The sequence below is a fragment of the Tenrec ecaudatus genome, chromosome 18 (genome assembly GCF_050624435.1).
Source record: "Tenrec ecaudatus isolate mTenEca1 chromosome 18, mTenEca1.hap1, whole genome shotgun sequence".
NCBI lineage: Eukaryota > Metazoa > Chordata > Mammalia > Afrosoricida > Tenrecidae > Tenrec > Tenrec ecaudatus.
In genome coordinates, this window is record NC_134547.1 from 58,469,872 (window position 1) to 58,487,269 (window position 17,398).

The 17,398-nt window shown below is 57.1% G+C and overlaps 1 protein-coding gene across 1 annotated transcript in view; it reads right to left on the bottom strand.

Moving 5' to 3' along the window:
• The window catches only part of RANBP10 (RAN binding protein 10), a 50,565-nt gene that overhangs the window by 13,953 nt on the left and 19,214 nt on the right, over positions 1-17,398 (bottom strand). The window contains exons 3-4 of the mRNA XM_075536297.1: positions 16,766-16,818; positions 149-316 (exon numbers count right to left, since the gene is read on the bottom strand). Of these exons, the coding sequence (XP_075392412.1) occupies positions 149-316; positions 16,766-16,818 (221 nt within the window). The remainder of the gene's footprint in view (positions 1-148; positions 317-16,765; positions 16,819-17,398) is intronic.

Below are 17,398 nucleotides of genomic sequence, written 5' to 3' on the forward strand. Positions count from 1 at the left end.
TCGGCCCGGACCTGGGGCTCCAGAGATGCAGCCCTGTGGAAGGAGTAGCAGAGGGCGAGTCCCCGCAGACCTCCGCATGGTGCTGGGCAGTGGCCGGGGCTCTTTGGGTGAGAGGTACCTCCCGACCAGGTACCCTCCATGCACCCACCGAGGCTGTGTCCATTCTTGGTGTAGAAGCAGGTGCCGTTGATGAGATTGACGCAGCAGCCGATCACATCTCCTGTGGTGAACGTAGGGCCGTAGGGCTGGCCAGTCCCAGAGGAGCAGAAGGAATGCCCATCATCACCATGGTAACCATAGGAATGTTTGTCCCAACCTGCAGGGGCAGATCAGCAAGAGCTGAGCAGAGGGACTAGAGAGGAAGCCTGGAGGGGGCGAGGAGGGAGGAGAGGGGCGCGGCACATGCAGTGGGGGCGGCTGAGCGCCCCTCTCCTCAGCCTCAATGCAGGGCAGCCTAACACGCACAGGGCTGGGTCTGGACAGTGCGGCAATCAGCCAGGTGATCAGCCCTGAGAAGCGGAGGAGGCCCTCTGATGAGAGCTGTCAACTGGAGCCTGAGCTGTCAGGAACCTGGGCTTGAGCTGCCCTCTCGAGGGCACTGTGTGAAGTTTGAAGAAAAGTTTCTTAAACTGAGGAGTATGGTTTTCACAGCAGAGTTCTCCCTGCCTAGGAGGCTGTACAAGTCGATGGGTTCTGGTAAGTGATGCTATGGGCATTGTGACCACCCCCGCCATCAAGATACAGAACGTTTGTAGCACCCACCAAGAGTGCCCTCACATCCAAGTAGGTGGCCCTGCCCCGCTCGCCCCCAGTCCCGGGCCACACTGATCAGATTGGTTCGTCTAGTTCTGCCTTTCCCAGAATGAAACATGTACGACCCAAGAATACAGTCCTTGGTCTCTGGCTTCTTTTGTTCCGACATTCAGGCTCCCAAACTTCTTTGGCCTACTGCCCCCTTTTCTGGAGGTAAAACAAACCAACAAACACACTCAGCGGCCTCCCAGCAATAAAAACCCTGGTACTAAAGCCCATAATCCAGAATAAGGTGTAGGCATCTGCTTTGGCAGTGCCCCCAGTAAATGGATCAAGCGCTGCCCCCCAGGGGGCAGTGTCGCCCACTCTGGGAATGGGCCAGGATCTCGTCCTTCCACGGCTGGCCTGGATGCCACTAGGTAAACACATCAGTTTGTTGACCCGGCCACCAGTTGATGACACTGACTACTACCAACAAGGCCAAGGCGTATTTGCCTGGAGATCTATGGGCCGATGTTCTATTTCTCGCAGGTGAATTACCTGCACGGGGTATTGCTGGGTCACACGACAAGATGTCTAACTTGATAAGAAACTGATGAGCTGTTTGTTCATAGCGGCTGCCCTATCGTGCCTTCCTGTCGGCATGGGAGAGCCCAGGCTGTCACCTCCACACTAGAGAGCAGCAGTGGTGGTGGTCTTTGTTGAGTTCTAGTGCTTCTACTAGGTAGGTCTGATTTTAAAAGCAGTTTGTTTTTTTTTTGTTGCTATTTTTAAATATATTTCGTGGCTAGGATTTAAAAAATGAATCTGGAGAAAAATGAAATCTTGTACTATAATAGAGTATGTTGCTTTATCAAAACAAAACGTGTAACTTCGAAAACCAAAAAAAAAAACCCCAAAACTTTTCGTTTGCCTCCGTCTTCACAAAGACCAAGGGCGCTGTTTTTCTCTTGGTCAAACTGACTATTGGACCTTTTTTTTCTTTTCTTTCTTTTTGGGACCATTTTTAATTAGGTTGTTCACTTTATTACTTATCTTTAACAGGCTCTGTTTGTGTTTTAGGTCCAAGTCCCCTGTCCGATACATATTTTGCAAATATTTTCTCCCATCTCTCCTTCCAGTTTCTTAACAGTGGCTTTTGATTGGGGTTATGTTGGATCTATAGATCAACTTGGAAATAAGGGGTGGCTTAACCACACGATCGCTCTAGATGCATAAACATGGCAGGTCGCACCCACTATGTAGGCGTTACAATGTTTTCTCGCGGCTAGTTTCAGCAGTAAGTTTGTCCTGCAGTATTTTACTTTTTTTTTTTCCTTTTCAGTATTTTACTTCTTTGTACTGAGGAAATACTTGTAATTCTCAATGTCCAATCGTTTGTTGCTCTTACGTTAAAATAGAAATGATTTTAAGCCTGAGGGAGTAGGGCCAAGGTTATTTTGGGGGTGATGACATGTTCTAAAATTAGGTAATGGTCATGTTCCATAAACATCCTCAAAACCACGGACTTGTACCCCCTCCGATGACATCCCAATGAAGCTATTAAACTATATGGACTGGTGTCTATACATGCTGAAACCTTGCTGGACTCGCCGACTGGTTCTCCAGCTGTTTGTGGAGACTCCCTGGGAGCAGACGGCTTCCTTGCTTTCTACTCCATCTGTCTCCCTTTTCTGTCACCTGCTTCGCTGTGCCACGGACCTCCTCCAACACAGAGATGCGGTGGGCGGCACGGTTTTGACAGGGCAAAGTGAAGGGGGGGTGGAAGTGAGGGCAAGGAGGTGGGATGTGAGGGATCAGGCTTCAGCGGGGGCCCCACCGGCCTGCCTGAGAATGCCCAGGACTGGGAAGCAGCTTCCACCTGCCAGGCATCGTCTCCCGATTGGACAGCGGGAACTGGCCCCGACTTCCGGCTCCTGCCTGCCTCCTTGGGGTCTGAGCAACATGTGGACACGCACACCCTTCCAACCGCCTTCTTCAGGGCGTCGGGGGAGAAACCCTCCCCTGGGAAGGAAGGGCAGCGGGCAGGTTGTAGCCACAGGTGTTCCTCAGAAAGGTGGCAGGTGGCTCTGACGCACCCAGTCCACATGATGGGGGGAATTGGGTGGGCTGTAAATAAGCTGGGGTGACAGTGGAAAGGTGATCACTGGGTGCTTGGTACAAGAGGAAGGAGATTAGGGACCTCTACCACCAGGGCACACTCCTCCACCCAGTGCCACGGGGAACACTGCCAACAGGCAGCCTCGCTTCCTACATGGGGCGAACAGACATGGGACCCTGACAAAGGCAGGGACTATGATGCTGGCCACAGTTCTCCACACAGAATCTCGGGACTGGTGGGCAGCTAGCGGTCAGACACCGTGCTTCCATGCCAGGGGGCCACGGTAGGGCCCTCTCCTTGGGGGGATTCACCTCCAAAACGGCAAGCCAGGCCCAAGCTAGCGAGCACATGCGTGTGCAGATGGCAGCAAGGGGCTTCGGGCTGCCACAACTTGCGTTCTGGCCACAAGGCCATCACCCCACCCTCTGGAAAGGGGAAACATTGCCACCTGCCCGTCAACAAGGGCCCACTGCCCGGGAGGGGCTCACCCCACCTGTGGGCTGGGGCGGAGAGGAGTGGAAAAGACTAGGCAGCAATACAGAGAAGCAGAATGGCACAAGGACACGTGGGGGCCAAGATGTGCTGTGGGCGGAGCCGGGCAGAGGACTTGAACCGCGGTGGTCAGGAGACTCGGGGCGCTGAGCTACAGTCCACTAGAGGGAAGGCCCTGCATGAGGACCCTTCGGGGTAATGGGCGCCGGCCTGGCATTCTGATCAGGCTGTGGCCGTGGGTGCTGCCACAACAGGGAGGCCTCCCAGTGCTCTGCCTTGAGCAAGCTGGTGGAAGGGCCAGGCAGGCTGTGCCGGGGGAGCAGGCTTTACGGGCATGCCAAGCCTGCGATGTTTTATTACACAGTCAAGTAGGCAGGCGGGGGGACGGCAGGTCCACAGCAGCGAGGCCATGACAGGATGTTCACAAAAGCAGCCGTGAGGTGGACAGAACACTGCCGCGTGCCCGGCACAATAGTTTCCCATGTCCCCTCAGAATAAGCAGGTTGCTCAGCGCCTCGAGAGAGGGCAGAACAAGCCCCAGACAGACAGACAAGGGGCACAAAAGGGTTCAGCTGTCCCGGTCTTAGACAGCTTCTCTTTAGGCCTGGAGAGATGGCTGGCCAACAGGTAGAGAAGCTGGGACCCACCCCGGCCACCAGAGTCCAGCTGACCCTAAGTCTGCAGGGAAGGGGATCATAGGAGGCCGATTCTTCAGGGGATAGCACTCACTCCTGTCAAGTGGGGGCTGCCAATCACAGTGATCTCCCTGCCAGGCGGGACCAGAGTTCTTTCCTCCCGGGACCGGTCCCCAGGGAGCTGGCAGGAGAGCAGGTCTCAAGCACGGAGCTGTTTTCAGTGCTCCGTGTGCCCGTGGGTCTGCACCAGGCCAGGCAGAGGGCGTGGCACTGAGAAGCAGGAAGCCGCCTGGAAACTTCAAAGGCTGTTTCCCTCCCTGACTAACACCTGGCCCGCAGCAGGGGCTCGAGACAGGCCTGCAGAGTGCACGCAGACCCATGGCCAGGCCACACTGCACCCTGGGCTGGCAGCGGGCATCCAATCCCGGGCCAGGTTGGGAGGAGTGCTGCTGCCCGGCTGGGCTGCCCATTTCAAGGAAAGCATGGCAATGCCATGGCGGGGAGGCCCGGCCCAGGAAGGCCGCCTGCAGCCGGTCTGCCGCCCGCCCCCCCAACGCATCACCTCACATCTGGGATCTTCCCTGGACCCCCGTTGTCCTCATTAGAACCGGCACGGTGATGCAATCACCCCAGTCAGCTTTAAGAAGAATCCAGGGTTCCAAGTCTCCCTTCCCATGTTTCTACAGTCTCTCCCACCCTCCGCTCCAGTCTGAGTGAGCCTCCTCTCCAGCCCACCCACACCCACCCCGCCAGCCCCCCAGGAGGCAGAGCCAGAGGCTTCCCAGTCCCGGCCTGGAGCAGCAGCGGGCACCCCTATCTGGGGGTGCCTGCCAGCAGAGCCCTCACCCTGGGAGTCATGACCAGCTGGCTCTGGTCAGAGGATACTGGGGGCTGCCCGCTGATGCCAAGGCCTGGCAGAAAGTGACACCCAGTACAACCATTCCTTCCTCCCCAAAGAGCATTCACCCTGTAACGCGCAGAGGGAACTGACTTGGTCACCACACTTCCAGCACCCACAGGAAGAGCCAATCCCCACCCCCCTGGGGAAGCCAGGCCACAGCTGGCCAGGTGTCTAGTTCAGGGGCTCGGGCTCTGCTCCCGTCAGTACAAGTGTGGGGCTGGCACGCCCAAGGTGTCATCCTGGCTGTAGTGCCCAGGACTTGGGACACTCCCTGTGGGGGTGTCAGGGGCTCCGCATGACTGCTCAGGTCCATCCCCAGGCTGCTCCCATCCGTCTCCCAGGAGAGTTAGGAACAGAGAGGCCTCCTGCTTTCTCCTCCTCACCAGAGCCCAGTGCCCTGGTCCCTGGAGTGTCGCTGCCATTCCCAACTCTGGGTCCCGGTCACCTCTGGACTCTGGGGTCACTCCAGACCTAGGGGGTCTGAATCCTAACTCTGACTTGTTAGCCCTCTGAGTCCCCTTGGGGTTGGTGGGAGGATACATGACAAAAATATGAAGGCGGGCTCATGGGTGGTCCTCTCTGTTGCTGACACCAGCTCACATGGCAGAGCCCCGAGTGCTAAGCACTTCCAGCTTTCTCCGCCCTGAGAGAGCCAGCAAGGGGCAGGGAGCTGGTCACAGACCACCTCCCTCACTAACAGCCCCCACCCACCCCAGAACTGTTCCCTGGGAGGGCAGCTGGCCAAGGAGCAGTCAGCAGGGCTCAACAGCCACGCCCAGGACTCACGGAAGTTCTACTTCCAGAGTGGGCAGGGAGGAAGGGGCGGGGCTGGTTCACCTGGATGCTGAGGCCAGGCCTGCCTAGCGAGCGTGGGCACCAAGGGGGAGTCACTCTACAAGAACAGGGCTGCTCCAGGCGGGGACCCTCCCTCAGGCCCACCTTCCCCACCCAGGGAGATGCTTCCCATCACCTGGACAATGGGAAACAGGAGAGGATTTCTTCATTCCGTGCAGGCCGTGGGGTAACCAGAGAACCCCTGTCTCAGTGCCCACACACCCATCACCCTCAGCTCTTGGAAGCTGCTCACCAAGGAGCAGGATCCTCACTACCACACGGGGCTCAAGGTCATCTTTTAGTGGAGGCTCAGCACGGACACCAAGGGCAGCGGGCAGGAGAGTAAGGCCCTCCCAGGCCTGCCAGGGGCAGAGCCTGCGGGGCAGGGTGAGGGGCAATCAAGCTAGTACAGGACACAGAGGGCCTTCCATACTGAAGGTACCAGCGCCTGTTGGACAGAGAGGCCCATGGGCAGCTGGAACTGGCCAGGCAGGGCTCCAAGGGCGTCGGTCAGGGCTACCTGTGTGGACTCCAGGCCCTCCCAGGACAAGCTGGCTCACTCATGTGCACCAGACTGGGCTCAGGAAAGCCCTGAGGTATAGCCTCTCTTCTGGGTTAGGATTGGCTTTCATGATTTCCCCCAAACTCCTGGGGGGCGGGGTAGGGGGATACACAACAAGAGGACTCCTAGAAGGCAGGTTCCTGTGACCCCAATACCATACACATGTGCAAAACCCTTCCTGAGAAGAGACTCATACCTCGGACAGAATGTTCCAGCCCCTCCAGGACCCCTGGACACAGACTCCCTCTGCCCAGCATTGGGGAGACGAGGTTGAATGGTGACTGCCATGCCACTCCACCCCACCCCCTCTTCTCTTCACCCTGATATGGCCCCATCCCAGAGAACATTTGAGAATCTGTTTTCAGAGACTGACAAAAAAACCCTCAGGTTTCAAGACTGGCCCTTCTGCTGTCAATGAAACTGCTTAACAAAGGGTTTAGGTTGCTCTGAAAAATACAGTCCTAAGTTCCAGACTTTTCTAAGCTCGAGCTAATATTTGGGAGGAAAAAGCTGAACTCTCCACACGGGGGTGGGGGGGACTCTTGTCACTACACCAGCACTGGGAGCCCACAGAAGAGCGGCACAGGCAGGGCACCCAGAGCTCTGCTGGTCTAGAGGAAGCAGAGGCCTCAGAAGCTGAAGAAGCTTTCTCAGTGGGGCCCGGGTGCCTATACCACGGACCACCATGTACCACCTGGTCCTGGGCCAGCCACTCTCCTGTGGGCCCACTGGTGTTCTGGACAGCCTGCTGTGAGAGCCGCTAGGCTGCTGTGGGTCTACCCAGGCAGGCTCGCCCAGTCTCTTCCAAGGACTCTCGGACGGAGAGAGCGGGACAGGAGGCGGGTAGCACCAACCACACGGTCCAACCTCGCTTCCCACAGCCTGCTCCTGGGCAGCAGCTCCAGTGGCCTCGGCGGAGCTCCCAGCTGACCCCTCTCTGGGCAGGGGTGCAAGCTGCAGGGAGATTAGCTGGATTCGTCCCTGTGCCCAGGCCCTTGAGTCACTTCCTGGGAGGCTGCACCGGGCCTGCAGACATGCACAAGGAGCTGAGGCTGGTGACCAGGAGCCCACAGAGCCAGGGGGCTTCTTCCCCCAGCTGTGGAGAAGCCTGGCTTCCCTCACAGAGGGACAGAGCAGCCCGAGGGCTGAGCCTGGTGAAGCAGCTCCCGAAGGTGAAGGGAGAGCCTGTGGAGGGGCAGAAGCAAGCCCTCTCTGGCTGCCCAGGGCAGCGCTGCACAAAGCCATTGCTGCTGGGGCTTGGGCTGCACCCTGAGGAGGGTCGGGAGGAAGGGTGTTGAGCATTCTGTCACAGCGGTGCCTGCCACCACAACAGAGCCTAGCTCCTGCCCTGGACCCACGGGATTGCCATCTGGCGCTCCTCTCCCACGGCCGGAGCTGATGGGAACTATCAGCTGGGTGCAGGAGGCGGCCCACCCAGTAGAAGCAGCTTCTGCTGGGTCTGTACCCAGAGGAGAAACCAGCTCAGTCAGAGGCAGAGGACAGTGCGCTCAGAGGTTTGCCTGGGGCCACCTGCCTCAAGGTCGTTCTATCAAGGTTAATCAAGGGGACTAGGCCTCAGTGGGTCTTGGTGCCCTTTTTAGGGGATGTAGTAATTATGGCGGAGCCCAGCGCCCCGGGTGCAGTGAACTGCAAGTTGGGCTGGTGATTACAAGGTCAGCCGGCAGTTCTAAACCACCAGCTGGCTGCTCCAGGGGAGAAAGAGGAGGCCTTATTGTCCCGTCAGGACTCCCAGGCTTAGAGACCCACATGGGCAGTTCTGTGGTCCTCACAGGGCCGCTGCGAGCCAGGACGATGCGCCTGATGGCAGTGAGTCTGGTTGTGGTTTTTGGGTAACTAAGACAACAGAGGCGACATCCACACACAGCTGCCTCCCCCACTGGGATAACCAGGAGGATGTTATCTGGTGGCCAGCTAGGACGCAGACAGGCTCCTATCAATTCGGCCAGTGTCTCCCTGACCCTGAGGCAGCAGGCACCAAGGAGGAAGCTTGTCCTTCCTCAGTGTACCTGTGGCTGACCTGACTTCCTCTCGCGGCCTAGCCAGCCCAGGGCCCCGCCCGGCCAGCTCACCGACTCGGGCGGGGTCGCATGTACACTCATCTGCCTATGGCAGATCACCCTGAACCAGGAGGCACTGACACACTTGTTTTGGGGCTACGCCCGTTCCTTGGTTTCACACTTAAGGAGGCCAAATACAAAGAGCAAAACGCCTCCCTTCAGCCTCTGAGAGAAAGCACCGCCTTGACCGCATGCTAAAACATCCCCACCTGCCCCGGGGCCACCTGCCCCCAACAGCGCCCCCCCCCCCCCCGGGGCCACTGGCTCCCTTCATGACCCAGCTCTGCCACCAAGTCAGGGAACATGCCGGCTCAGCCACAGCACAAGCGGCCCTCGTCAGAGACCGTAGCCTCACTGAAGCGCTCTGAGCGCAGCCACGAGCACTGCGCTCGTCCCCAGAACTTCAAATGCCCAAACAAATCTACCCTTTCCATCGGAACACACACTATTTCCACACCTCTGGGCCATGTGGGGGAGCCCCTGCGGCAGCACGGTGGGTACCGTGCTCCTGAACTGCAGGGTCCAGTGACTGAACGTGTGTGTGTGTATGTGTGTTTTGCCAGGTATGCCCCAGGGGAGTGCATGCTTGGCTCTCTGGGGAAGTTAGGGGTTCGAGTACACTCACAGGTGCCTCCACAGAAAGGCCGGGCAATTGGCTTTGGAAACCCAGCCATTAAAGAGCCCTGTGGAGACAGACCTATTCTTGTGGGAAACAGAAAGATTTCTCCCAAGTCGTCTCCCCCAAATATATGTTAGACTTAGGACACTGCTTGCAACTAATGGTAAATGATGGTCAAGTTACCTCCCTGAAGACTCCAGCCATCCAGAGCAAGCAGACAAAGGGAAGCCAGAGGCTCCAGGAACCTGGGTGCGGTGGGGTCAGGGGTGTAGAGGACTGCAGTCACCAAGTGCTGGCTTCAGACAGAAAGGGGAGGGAGCTCATAGGCTTATCTCCAAACCCACCACCAGATCAGGCCCTGGAGGGAGCGTGGCTGCAGGTGCATAGTGCCACCAGATCAGGCCCTGGAGGAGCGTGGCTGCAGGTGCACAGTGCCACCAGATCAGGCCCTGGAGGGGGCGTGACTGCAGGTGCACAGTACCACCAGATCAGGCCCTGGAGGAGTGTGGCTGCAGGTGCACAGTGCCACCAGATCAGGCCCTGGAGGAGCGTGGCTGCAGGTGCACAGTACCACCAGATCAGGCCCTGGAGGGGGCGTGACTGCAGGTGCACAGTGCCACCAGATCAGGCCCTGGAGGAGTGTGGCTGCAGGTGCACAGTGCCACCAGATCAGGCCCTGGAGGGAGCGTGGCTGCAGGTGCACAGTGCCACCAGATCAGGCCCTGGAGGAGCGTGGCTGCAGGTGCACAGTACCACCAGATCAGGCCCTGGAGGGGGCGTGACTGCAGGTGCACAGTACCACCAGATCAGGCCCTGGAGGAGTGTGGCTGCAGGTGCACAGTGCCACCAGATCAGGCCCTGGAGGAGCGTGGCTGCAGGTGCACAGTACCACCAGATCAGGCCCTGGAGGGGGCGTGACTGCAGGTGCACAGTGCCACCAGATCAGGCCCTGGAGGAGCGTGGCTGCAGGTGGACAGCGAGCTTCTCCTCCTTCATAAGTCTCTCTTCTGAGGGCTCCAGGGAAGCAAGATGCAGAGCCGAAGACCAGGCACTGCTGGACCACAGCCGCCGGCCAGGCGCAGACTGATCAGCCAGGAGCTGCTGGATGCGTCCTCCCATCTGCCCCTCAGCACGCTGACTGCAGCACCGGGAAGGGCCGCGAGGGGCCACTACAGCCGTGAGAGCATGCTTGAAGCACTCAGCAGCCCTCTGGGGCTCACTCACGGCAGGACCTTGTTTGTCCCCAGGTTTTACTTTTAATAGCTTTTATGTTAAGCTTAGTTTACTCTTTGACGTGTTTGTTTCTGCAGATTCTTCTGGGTAGCCTTTTCTTCTGGTTTGCGACAATCGGTCTCCAGGGGCAGGAGAGGCTCACATCCGCGCCAGTCCAACCGTGCACGCGGAGTCCGGCAGCGCATCCAGGGCGATGTGCTCAGTGCCACGTCTCACCCCTTCTTCGGTTCAGCATTACTCGGCACTTGGGGCCCCGACCTTGTGTCCGTCACCCCTATAACCTCAGCACAGCACACACTGCTTCTGCCAAGTGACAGCTCTCACACACTGGGTGGCTCTTGGGATCTGCATACCCTTGGTGGCTGGGCAGTGTCACGACCCAGAGGTTGGAACCTCTCCCTTGGTGGACTTTGTGGGGTTTTCTGGGTCATGTGAGGAGCGAGCCAGTTTGCCACCTCAGGCCATGAGGGGGAGGGCTCCTCCCTATACACCCGGACGCCCAGTGACCCAGGGCTTTGAAGACAAGTCCACCTGGATGATCCTGGCCGAGCCTCCTGTCTCTCTAGTCCAAGCCACTTCCTTGCTCTTCTGGGCCATGGCGACGCTCCTAGCGGGTCGTTTTGCCCCTGCCACCCTCCCCCCTCTGCCAGGCACCCTGCCTCTCCTCTTCCCTGGCCTGGCCAACCTCAGGCCCCATGGCATGTGTGCTGTGCTTCACAGCATTGACCGCAGAGCAGAGTGACCAGCCCCAGGGCCATCTGCGTCCCCCACTGGGTGGAGGGCCACGGAGCAGGGGCTGTGTCTGTTTAGCCTGGGCTAGGCTCAGCGCCAGCACACAATGATTCCACAACAGTGGGGTGCACAGTGGGGCTGTCGGGTGAGGAGATGATCCCAAGCTGCTCTTCTGTGACGCAGCCAGCACAGACCACCTGGAGCAGAGGAGGCTCTGGGGGACGCCGCTGACAGCGCACAGTGGAGGACGTCTCTCCACTTGGGGCCATGATGCTGCCGAGGGAACAGCTTCTCAAGCTCCTAATGTCTCCGGGCCAGCAGGTCGTCGGGTGCCCCGGGAAGCAGCCCAGAGCTCAGAGTGCTGCTGCTCCAACCACCACTGTCTGGGGAGGGAGAGGGTGCCGCTTGAAGGAGACTGGCCCCCTGATGAAAGGGTTCCTGGAGCTCTGGAAGGTATAGCTCGTGTCTCTGTGACCCGGGATGTGGGTGCTGTTGTCCATCTAGTGGTCTCTGTGAGGATGAAGCAGGGCCACGGGCCACGGCCTGGAACAGTTTCCCAAGCAGCAGCCCGACACCCACTGCTCCCATCCAGCGGTCCAGGCAGGCTGCCAGGAGATGAGTAGGGCAGCTCCGCCCCACCGCTAGCAGGGGCTCTGCGCACCCCTCCCGTCTCCATCCTTGCCCCTGCTGATGGGGCCTGCCTTGCTCTGTGGCTGCTGGCACCGGGGTCCTCTTCAAAGAGGACGGAGCCCTCTGAGTGCTCAGGCAATCTGGACAGCTACAGCCCCACCCACCTGGATGGCCAGTGAGCCCGAAGACATCAGCCCTCCCTCCACTGTGTGGAGTTAGCGCCAAACCAAGTCTCAACATCTGTGCTCTTCAGCCACACAGCCCGACCAGCCACCATCTCAACCCAGGGGCCTCAAGAACAGGACACAACTGGCAGCAAGGATCCCCACTGCTGTCCTCCATCCCACTCACAAGTTGATCCAGGCAGAACCCCTCAGAGGCTCCCCCCAAGCGCCCGAGCGACTAGGCTCACCCACGCTGCTTCGGGCGCAGCCAGTGAGTGGTGCTGCCCTGGGTCTTGGAGCATGCAGGCATGAGCAGCTGTGAGAGGAAGCGCCCAGAGCATGGAGGGCAGAGTGCCCAATGGGACCTCGTCTCTCAACCCCAGCACTGGGACGGAGCGAGCGGGGTGCCCTCCACCCGACCGCTGTGTGGCCAGTACTAGGTTTGCCCAGCCACTCAGCCGGTCCATCCAAGGGCCTCTGCCCTCCCCGGGGAGAAGCCCGACCCAGATGCCATCTGATTGGTCCTTCCCACAGCGAGGAAGAATCAGGAGCTGATCGGACAGGGCAGGAGGCAGCGCTCAGGAGCTGGCAGACAAGGGGCCACAGAGAGGAGCGCCATGCCACTGAACCCGTCTTCTGCCAAAAGTGAGGGGAGCACTTTTTGGAAGTCTGTCGTGTGGGGACCAAGGCACCTCCTCTGCTGACTCCAAGCCCCTGCTTCTCCCACCGACCGGTCATCCACACCAGGGTCAAGTCAACTTCAGAAGGGCCCCACACGGGTTTTCCCACCATCTCGCATTCACAGGGGCCAAGGACCTGGCCTCAGGTGAGTCCAGTAAGCACAGAAGGGAAGCAGATCAAGGCAACTCCACCTGCCTCCCCTCGGAGGGGTTCCGGCAAGCCCAGGCCAAGCCCCTGCCATCTGGTCTGCTCCGCCCCTGGAGGCTCAGGGACACATGGTTGGCACAGGGTGTGTGCGTGTGTGCAGGTGGAACTCAGGACACCCAGGCCAGGGCAGTGCATGGCCACGGGTCAAATCCCAGGACCACTGGAGAGCCACACGAGGTCATCTCGGATGCTCTTGCTTATCTGGTCCTCTTTCTGAGAGAGCCGCTCATACTGTCACAATGTCAATACACAAGATCGCCACGAGTCGGGCAGTCTCAACGGCATGAAAACAACAATATTCACAAAGAAAGAAAATCCCAAAGCAAGCAAATTGACTCCCCGCCACCCCGCCCCTCCACGAGGGATGGCCAAGACTCTAAATTTCTCTGCAGCTTCCCAAGGATGCTCTGTGGGCACATAAGTGGACATAGGTGCATCTGCCTTTCCCGCTCCTTCTGGCCTACCTGGTTGCACACTGCTCTAAGCCTTGCCTCTCTCGCCTCACGGGACAGCCTAGAGGTGAGTTCGTCACTGAAGGCCACCTCAGTCTTCCTACGGCAGCAGAGTGTCTGGGGTTTTTTAACTGCCGTGCCGATAGCTACTTCTGTGGACTAAACCTGCATCTCACTGCCATCAAGTGGGTGCCTACCCACAGGGGACCCCGTAGGACAGGGTGCAACCAACCATCCCTGGGTTCCCAACACTGTGAAGCAGAAAGCCCATTTTTCTCCCGAGGATCAGCTGTGGGCTTTGAACTGCTGACCTTGCGGATCACAGCTACAACAGGGCTCCCTAGAGCGAGCCTGGAAATGCCTCTTTTCTCCACCCCCAGAGCACAGCAAGCGTTCCAAGAGCACCTTTGCAGCTAAAAGAGGACCAAGAGCCAAGAGTCGGGTTCCGGTGGATAGGAAGTCATTTTTCTCTTAAGCTGCTTGTTTCTGGAGACAGGGCTGGCCACACCGGGCACGCCTGTTCGGCTGAGGCCAGAACACTGACTGTTTAACAGAGACCTAAGCCACACGTTGCACAAGGAAGTCACACAAACCATGCCGCCACACACATACACATTCACACCAAAGAGCAGGTGCCACTCACACCAGGGCCCGGAGAAGTCGGGATTCCAGACAGATTGTCACAAGGAGCTGCACCCCAAGCAAGACTGTATTTAGAGTATTTGAAATCCATCCATTAGAAAAAAGCCTGAGGCTACTCTTAGACGTAGATTGGATAGTGTACAGTTTCAGTGCCGTGGCCTCTTTGAGAAAGCCAATGGCCTGTGTCCAAGGCACCATGAGTGGAGGGCCAGGGCAAAGGAAGCCTAGGGCTCTGTCTGTCCCGTTAAGGTTTCAGGACACCTTCCTGGCACCCCAGAAACAAATGGGCTGGGGACCACCTTGTGGACCAACAGCTCACGGTGAAGCTTCTGTCCCTGGTCAGAACTGGACCTGAATGCTGGGCAGAGGGCAGCTGAAAGGGCATGCGAGTGGTAGAGGAGGCCCATCTGCAGAGCCCAGAGCATCCCGCTCATCGGAGGCTCCCGTCAAACCCGAATCTTGCTCAAAGCCTCCTCTGTATTAGGAAATCCCTTCAGAGAGCGGGACCAGACCCCATCCTGGAGTGCCAAGCCTTGAGGGCAACATACTGGCATGGAGCATCACACTAACAGAGAGGACGACGGGGCCGGGCCCAAGCACAGCTATGTTGACCTCCTACCCAGAAGTATGTAATACAGAGGGCAGCACTGAAGATATAGCCCAGGGAGAGTCAGAGGTATGTCCAGGCCACACGGGTGCAAAAGAAGAGGGAGAGAACAAGAAAGAACTTCATTCTGGCCCACCAAGCCCCGGGGACGACATCCCTGCTCAAAGCAGCCAATGCACAGGGAGGACCGTAGGGCTGGCCCCACCACAAGACTCGGCCTCCTCTCACTGACCCATAGCACTAAGGGAGACAGCGCCAGAGACACTGTGCAGGCAGTATGCCCAGTCTGCCCCACGCACAGCAGGGTGAAACGAGAAGGGAGGGCAACAGGGCAGCAAGGGGAGCAGAGTAACCAAGTCCCCAAGGAATCCTGAAAATAGACTCTGACTCGAGGACAGGGCTTGCTTGGCACTTCATCAGACCCAATTGGAAAACACTTATAAGGGTCAGCAGACAGACCTGGAACGATCCTAATCATTTTTTACCTTTCACCCTATGTCTATCTATATAAGACAGGCAGGACAAACAATTCCAAGGGAAAAAACAATGGGACTGGTGGTCTTGTGGGGCTGGGGGAATAGGAGAGTATGGGGTGGGGAAGGGGATCAGGGAGCCAACAAACTGGTAGATGAGGGAACAACAAGAGATCTAAAAGTGATGGCAAGGAGGCCTGGTGGGGTTTGATCAAGTGCAGTGTATCCCAGAGGAATTACTGAGAGCCGAGTGGAGGGTGGGTATGGTGGTTGGAAAGGAGGAAGGTGAAAGGATATTACAGGAAAGAAGTAGGAAGCAAAACTATTTATAGAGGTATAGTTATAGGCATGTATACATGTAAGTATCATTTATAATGCAAAGGATAGAGGCCAATGTACATGTATTTATATGTTAAGTATTAAGAAAGTAGACGGACTTTGGGCCTCTACTCAAGGCCTCCTTGAATACAGAACATTTTGTTCTAATAACCTGGCACTCTTTGTACCTTCCAGACATGATCGCTGAAGACAAAGCGGGTGCATAAGCAAATGTGGTGAAGAAAGCTGATGGTGCCCGGTTATCAAAAGATACAGTGCCTGGGGTCTTAAAAGCTTGAAGTTAAACAAGCAGCCATCTAGCAGGGAAGCAAATAAGCCCACATGGAAAAAGTACACCAGCCTGTGACCATGAGGTGCTAATGGGATCAGGTATCAGGTGTCAAAAGATCCAAAATAAACCATTATATCAATGTGAATGATGGGGTTGGAGTGGAGTCCCAAAGCCCATCTGTAGACAATTGGACATCCCCCCACAGAAGGGTTACAAGGAAGGGACGATTCAACCAGGGTGCAGTATAGCACTGATGAAACACACAACTTTCTTCTAGTTCCTGAATGCTTCCCTCCCCCATTACCATGACCCAGTTCTACCTTACAAATCTGGCTAGACCAGAGCACACACACTGGTACAGATAAGAGCTCTTGACACATGGAATTCAGGACAGATAAACTCCTCGGGAACTGTAGTGGGCAAGGGCTCATAGAAAGAAACTGTTGTGAAAATGATGATGGCAACATGTGTACAAATGTGCTTGACACAAAGGATAGATGGCTAGAAGGTGATAAGAGCTGTAAGAGCCCCCAATAAAATGATTAAAAAAGAGAATATCTCAGCAAAGTTCATGAGAAAAAAAAAACAACACAAAAAACAGCAGTGGGAGTAGGGGTACCATGAGGGTAGAGGGATGCTGGGGGCGAGGGGGTGGATAGGGAATGCATCAAAGGAAGGATCTATAGCCCACCCCCCAGGGGACAAATAACAGAGATGTGGGTGAAGGGAGACAACGGACAGTGTAAGACACAAGGTAACAACAACAATATATAATTGATCAAGGATTCACGAGGTTGGGAGGGGAGGGGAAGGGGGGGTAAAAACGAGGTGCTGATACCAAGGCCTCAAGTAGAAAGACAATGTTTTGGAAATGTTGATGGCAACATACGTACAAGTGTGCTTAAAAATAATTGACTGATGGGTTGTCATAAGATTGGTAAGGGCCCCCCCCTTACAGTGACACATAAAAAAGAAATCCCTTCAATCATGCACCATGTGGGAGGTCGTGGGAAGACTTTGATCTTAAACAGGGTGAAGTAACAAAGGTGCGGGTTTGGCGGCAGCCCCGGGCCAATGAGAGGGCGGGCTCCTGAGGCGTGTCCCCACGGAGAGCCAGCTCGGGTCACCTGACTGCGACTGCACACAGTTCAAACTCCACGACTGACCACCACGTGCCGGCTACATTCTGGGATGGAAGCCCACCCCACCCCAGGCCAACGGCTGCTTTGCAAGATCCTCCACCCAATGGCCTGGCTCGGGGCAGGCGGGCTGGCCAGCAAACAAAGACCGGTGCCAACTCTGGGCTGCCACCACGACTCTCATCACAAAACGCATCAGGAGCGCAGAGCAGTGACTCACCAGGAAGTCTGTTCATGTTGACGCCTTGAGCTGAGAGTCCTATTCCCATGTACCTTGGAAAAAGCACACACACAACGGGTTGGGTTAGCAGTTGGTTATGGTTCTCTCGTCTCAACTATTCCTTGGTTGAAACCGCCACGCCAAGGAAAGCACCCAATACGGAGACTCTTGAAGCCTGCTGAGGGCTCTTGGAGAGCCCTGACACCTTGGCTTTCGACGGGGAAGCACCTTAATGCCTTCGGCAGCTGCAGAGACCGGAGCTGGGGCCTGTGAGGATGAGCTGCTGGCTTTGGTTTCGGAGGGAAACGTCCCTGTGGTCACTGCTTCCAGTGCGTTGGTCTTCCGGCTTCAGCGAAGGAAGCAGAACTGTTCTCGGGAAGCGCCCAAGGGACGCAGCTCCTAGGTCCTAGGTCGCACTTGGCGGAGCCAAGCCCAGCCCACACCCACAGGGACATGCCACTCTGCAGGAAGGACCAGGGCACGGCCGGTCTGCATGGGCACAGGACCAAGACCCCAAGCTTCTTCTATGGGGGTCTCGGAATTCACTGCCCTTACTCGACAAGAAAGATCACGTTTAGGGGTTGTTGACGCCAACAACTGTGCAGGTCGCAGGATATAATAGAAGTATGGAGA